The 6,341-nt window shown below is 39.5% G+C and overlaps 1 protein-coding gene across 1 annotated transcript; it reads right to left on the reverse strand.

Moving 5' to 3' along the window:
- Positions 1-4,894: 4,894 nt before the first annotated feature.
- On the reverse strand, positions 4,895-5,331 carry LOC148926355 (uncharacterized). The gene is made up of 2 exons (XM_089058350.1): positions 5,028-5,331; positions 4,895-4,914 (listed from the first exon to the last, which is right to left on the reverse strand). The coding sequence occupies exons 1-2, from the start codon at positions 5,308-5,310 to the stop codon at positions 4,895-4,897; spliced, it is 303 nt and encodes a 100-aa protein (XP_088914476.1). The 5' UTR covers positions 5,311-5,331.
- Positions 5,332-6,341: the final 1,010 nt, after the last annotated feature.

The raw sequence follows: 6,341 nt of genomic DNA on the forward strand, positions 1-6,341 counted from the left end.
ACCTTAATCTGAGACATTTACTTGCCCACCCTCTTATTTATGCCGACAGATTTTAGCCATTCGAAGTGTTGTATAGTTCTGTGCCTAAATTGTCCAAGACCTAAGTGTTCTACCTACCTCTTCATTTTTCTGATATATGGAGTCTAACCCATGTTTCTTTTCCGACCCTTTAACTTCATTGTTATCGGCATGAATGGTTTCTCTGTGCCTTCTTTGTATATTTTGCACCTCGACCCTTTTATTACCGAATTTATTAAATATTGAGTGTCTTTGCTATGTTCTTTATTCTTAAGTGCTCCCGGTTATGCTTCCATTCGAAAATCTGTCAATACCTAAATAGAATATGAGATTCATAAGTCACTCTACAAATTCTGAAAAAGGTAACACAAATTATTCGGAACAAGCTTGTTCTATAAGCGAGGATTAGGGATTCATTTGCTACTATAATATGGTAATTTGTTCACCTTTCAGTTTTACCTTTGCTCCTGAAATCATTGGTCTAGTAATCAATTATTATTTTTGCATTGATGAATGACTCCACTTCTGTTCTTGACCCTGCGATCATTGATTTGTCGTTCTTATATTTTTATTCCACGACCTTTATTTTGTACCTGTTACTTTAGACCTTCCTATTTATGTTTGTCCTTTCTTTATCACCATGGTGAATTGTCCAACCACTTCTATTTCGGGAATTCCTTTGCCGATAAAACTTCTTTCTTCTGTGATTGAGTCCTCACTTAGATTTGCTTCTAATCTGTAGTGCACTGTTATTTCTGTCTTTGACCTAGTACTTTGGGATTCATTAGATTATCACTTTTGAGTGCAACTTCTTGGTCTCACAACTTTTTTTTTCCCACTTAATCCTGATTCTAAAGCTGCCTAGATATATGATTTCTGTAATAAAAAACCCCTTAGGCAGATGGTCTGAAATATATGGGTATTGATCCTATTTTTTTCTAACTTGCAACATAATATTGACGTTCCTCTCCTCCAAAGTTGCACTAATCTTTTGCTCAGTCCTACAGCTTGCTTGTCTCTTGCTTCTGCATTAAAAATTTAAGCTTAGCATTTGGCCTTTTCCTTAATGGCATTGTCCTACTCTTTTCATGAGTTTACTCCCTTGTGCTATCTTCAAAACTTGTGGATCTACTGACAGGATTTGTTGGGACACATTATTTTCATGACGTTCATTGATACCTGACTTTTATCAGGTTCGATATATAATTAGATTTTATTCTTAATGTCCTATTGTTGGTCCTAAAAGTAGATCCTTTCTTACCTTTTGTTTACACAATTTATTCAAATTTCTGAATCCCTCCAAGTAAATTCCTTTGAGCTATATAAGCTAAGACCCTTGATTCACACTTATGTCTGACTAAGCTTGAAAACCTTATATTGAAACATAGCTATTGGACCTTTTATGAAACACCAACTATTGCAGGTTGTTGATTATAGTTTTTTTAAACCACATGCTAATATGGTTGAATCTAGTTGTGTCATCTTCTTGTTCTGTATAACTCGGGAACTCTTTCAAATCAAAGGCCTTTGTTCTTCATATTTTTTTTTTTCAGATGAGTTCTGTCCAAGTTAGTATTATTAAAGATACTTATTTGTAGGAGCACATTGACGGGCTGATGAAAACCCATGTATCACTCCATCCGTTAGTTTTTGTTTAAGTAGCGAACTTGGCTACTAATTCCTTTGTGGGCATGAGAATGTGAGATATAAGGATTATCTTAGAGGATGGAGGCGTGAGGAAAAAGTAACATCTACGGTTTATCGATTTAGATGAAAATTTCGAGGACGAAATTTTCTTAGGAGGGGAGAGTTGTAATGACCCAAAATTCTGTAACTCAAAAATTAGTTAAAATATGTTAGAAATATGTTTGTATTAATTTTTGAATACAATATGGAGTATATAAATTGTGGAGTGTAGGATTTTAGAAATAAAAATAAATTGAAAAGAAAAGGGAGAATGGAGAAAATATCTTTGGTCTGGAACTTACGGGAATCATGATTCCCCACTTTCTGAATTCTTGAACACACATTCACACTCACACATAGAGATGGCCGGAGAGACACACACATTCCTCCATGGAGCGCCGCCGCACCTCCGGCAACCACCGCCTTCTGTCCAATGTGGCAGCCCCTCTGTGTCTACCTCTCTGTATCGTGAGAGATAGAGTAGTTTCCCGACTAGCCTTTGATATTTCTCTCGATCTATAGCTTTAGCTCCTTCGACAATTTTTAACCCATGATTTGGTATCATTGGTGTGTCGGCGGGCTTGCAGTCCAAGAGGCCGGTTTCTGCCAATAAATCAACGACATATTTCCTCTGCCTTAAGAATATTCCATGATTCGATCTTAACACTTCTATTCCTAAGAAGTATTTTAGAGGGCCGAGATCTTTCATGTCAAATTCTTTGAACAGATTGGTTCTGAGGTTGCTGATTTCTTCTGTATCATCCCCTGTAATAATCATATCGTCAACATAGATGATAAAGCAGGTTATCTTATCCCCTCTCCTTTTTGTGAAGAGTGTATGATCAGATAGACTCTGTTTAAATCCATGCTTGACCATTGCTTGGCAGAACCTCCCAAACCATACTCTCGGGGACTACTTTAAGCCGTATAAGGTTTTCTTCAATCTGCATACCTGTCCAGGACCAAATTCGCCATCGAATCCAGGTGGAACTTCCATATAGACTTCCTTGTCTTTTCCTAATTCTCCATGGAGGAAGGCATTAGTCACATCAAATTGATGTAGTGACCAATCCCTACATGCTGCAACTGATAATAAAGCTCAGATCGTGTCAAGTTTGGCAACTGGGGAGAAAGTCTCATCGTAGTCAATTCCATACATTGAGTGTATCCTTTGGCCACCGATCGCGCCTTATATCTCTCAATTGATCCATCTGCATGTCTTTTGATGGTGAAAATCCACCTACATCCGACTGGTTTCTTCCCTTCTAGTAGAGTATATTTTTCCCACGTTCCATTCTTGATCAAGGCATCAATCTCCTTCTTTTTCTTCCCTCCATTGTTTGTGCTTGACTGCTTCTTGGAAAGACTGGGGAATTTCTTCTTCTTTATATAGGGCAGCCTCAAATGCTCGAGTCATCTCTGTGAGGTATCCTTGAGCTATATTTGCCATTGAATATCTTGTTTTCCTCCCTTTCCAGTCTAGAGAGTATCTTTTGGGAGGAATTCCCCTTGTACTTCTGTGTGGTAGTTCATAATGCTTGCCACTGCTGCTGGTGTCTCCTTCTTGGCTTACCCTATCAGTGTAGTGATCTCCAATGGAACTGTGATGATTTCAGAGTTGTTTACCTCAGGATTTGAAGACGGGGTTGATAGTTGGGTAATGTCTTCGACTTCTGCGGTCTGACTAGTGGATTGAGATAGCTGGTCGATCTGGTCAGTATGCCTTTCTTCCTCTGTTGGACCAACTTTTGTGATAGGAATTGGTTCTTCTCGTGACTCATCTCCCCCTGGCTCGGTTTCCCTTTGTATAGGTTCTGGCTGATAGGTAGTTTTCTTTGGGATGTACGGCCAATTTAGCGAGTCTCTAGTTGAATTATGTGGTTGACTCTCCCCCTGACCGCTATATTGGTTGTAGTAGTATTCACTTTCAACAAAGTCACAGTTCATGGTAGTGTACATGTGCCTAGTTACAGGGTCATAGCAACGGTAACCTTTCTGATTGACACCATACCCAAGAAAGAGGATACCAAGACGGGGACGATAGTTGGGTGTGGCACTGAACGAGGCGGACTATACTATGTGGATGAGATAGCTCAGCAAAGTACAACATTACTGACTCATGGCTCAACTACAAGGAAGGCTTGGCTGTTACATCGTCGGTTAGGGCACCCCTCTATAGGATACCTTAAATTAATGTTCCCTAAGTTAGCCTCTGGTGTGCACTCTCTTGATTGTGAAACTTGTCACCTGGCCAAGAGCCACCGTCATTCCTTTAAACTAAATAATACTCGAATGTCTACCCCGTTTTCTTTGATTCATTCAGATGTCTGGGGTCCTGCCCCAATCAATGGGGGCCTGGGCCTTCGCTATTTCCTCCTGTTTATCGATGACTTCTCTCGTATGACTTGGGTGTATTCTTTTTAAAAACAATTTGAAGTTTTTGAAAAATTTACTCAATTCTACAGTATGGTTCAAACCCAAAATAAACAGAATATTCAGATCCTACGGTCCGACAATGGAGGGGAATATATAAATGCCAACATGAAAACCTTCTTTGTTGAGAAAGGGCTTATCCACCAAACTTCTTGTGACTATATACCTGAGAAGAATTGGGTAGCAGAACGAAAGAATAGGTATATCCTTCAAATCACCAGGGCTCTCCTTATCGAATCTGAAATCCCAACATCTTTCTGGCCTGAAGCTATAGCCACAACCGTGTACCTCATGAACCGTCTCCCAACAGGAATCCTCAACTTCAAAACTCCCATTGATACGTTTATCAACCATTTAGCCATACAGAAACCAACCTACCTTACCCTTGATCCCAAAGTCTTTGGCTGTACTGTCTTTGTCCACATCCCGAAACATGACCATACCAAATAACTTTCAATGTTGAGTTAGATTCAGTTTTATGTTGCATATACTGTGTAGACATTATAGTGTAAAGATTGTTTTCCATGATACCACGACAGATATAAGAACCACATTTCTAATGCATGAATCATCAAATGAAATCGAATATCCATCATAAACAAGTTTAGAAACTGAAATTAAATTTCTTCTAAACGAAGGTATCAACAAAACATTGTTCAACACTAAAATTCTATCACTAGAAAAACGTAAATAAACGTCTCCCACTGCAACAGCTGCCACTCTCGTAGCATCGCCCAGCTGGATTTCGATCTCTGGTTCATTCAACTGCCTTGTTACCTGCATAATATCATGATCAAAGCAAACATGATCAGTAGCTCCAGTATCAACCACCCATTGCTGAGTAGATACAACTGCTAAACATGATTCTACAACGAAAGCTTGGTGCATACCTGAGCCATTTCCCTTTTTAGGACAATCCGGCTTCCAATGCCCCTTTTCGCCGCATTTGAAGCACTTGCCGCTTTGCTTCTTGTTTGTGTTCACCCGTTTCTTTTTGCCCTTAGCTATCTTAGGTGCTACAACATTCTGGGCTTTCTTCTTCCCCTTACCTGGCTTAGAGCCTAAGGAAGACGGCCTAGAACTCATCATAGCAGCCTTTGTCTGGACCATAAGATCCTCCACTGACTGCAACTCAGTCAACAGTTCAGCTAGGGTGTAAGCCCTCTTGTTCATCTCGAAATTGAGCTTGAACTGCTGATACCTAGCTGGAAAACTCTGAAGGATTATAGTTACTTGGGACTCGGGATCAATGGTCCCTCCAAAAACCTCAATTTGATTGAGGCGGCTCATCATCTCGAGGACATGGTCCCTCACAGGTGTGCCCTCCTTCATAACCTTAGTCATGATGCTCCGAAAGGCTAAACACTTAGCCGTTCGATTCTGAGTACCAAAAAGGTTATTAAGATTGTTCATAATCTTAGTAGCAGTGTTCATGCCTTGATGCTAATGTTGAAGTACTGTTGACATAGAAGCCAACATGTAGCACTTCGCCATCTCATTGGCTTTACACCACTTCCTGTATGTTTCTTTCACTGCTGCAGAAGCATTTGCAGCAGGTACGGGTGGACATTCAGTAGTGAGCACATATTTGTACTCTTCGGCAGTGAGAACAATATCCAAGTTTTGTTTCCATGCAATATAGTTATGACCTTCGAGTTTGTGTTCTTTAAGAATAGCGGAAAGAGGATTGAACGACATCTTATTTGGATTTAGCTGAGAAAAAGAATAGCTTATTGTTACAAACTATGTAAGATTCTAAAGAGTAAAAACCATTAAAATAGTTTAGATTCTCACAACAATCAAATAGAATTAAGTACGCCTCTAGGGAGGTCAAGTAAAAAATTCATATTTAACAAAATTCTGGTCACAACATCGACGAATAGTCCAGAGACCACTAAGGTGGCATGGCCGCCAAACGTTGCCTAAGCGTGTACCATTGAATATTCACACCAAGAATTTCATTTCCGTATTGATACTCCTTCTAAGGAAGGTCGCCCGCCACAAACAAAATTCTACAGTTATCTCACAAGTCAATTTAATCTTCTGAACTTTGCAATTTCTTAGGATTAAAGCTCCCACTAAGGTGGGTCCCGATAATATTGGAAATCACGTCTAGATAAAATTGAAATTAAAATTGAGAAGTCTAACCAATGAACTTGATGTTTCTTAGGATTAAGGCTCCCACTAAGGTGAGTCGCGTTAAT

The sequence above is a fragment of the Salvia hispanica genome, chromosome 5, assembly GCF_029641045.1.
Source record: "Salvia hispanica isolate PSC_SH4W2 chromosome 5, Shi_PSC_v1, whole genome shotgun sequence".
Taxonomy (NCBI): domain Eukaryota; kingdom Viridiplantae; phylum Streptophyta; class Magnoliopsida; order Lamiales; family Lamiaceae; genus Salvia; species Salvia hispanica.

Excerpts from the sequence above, each read along its gene's own strand:
- LOC148926355 (XM_089058350.1), bottom strand. The coding sequence starts at position 5,310 with ATGAACAAGAGGGCTTACACCCTAGCTGAACTGTTGACTGAGTTGCAG. Across the intron at positions 4,915-5,027 it reads TAAAAAGGGAAATGGCTCAG|GTAACAAGGCAGTTGAATGA; the intron begins GTATGCACCAAG and ends GATATTATGCAG.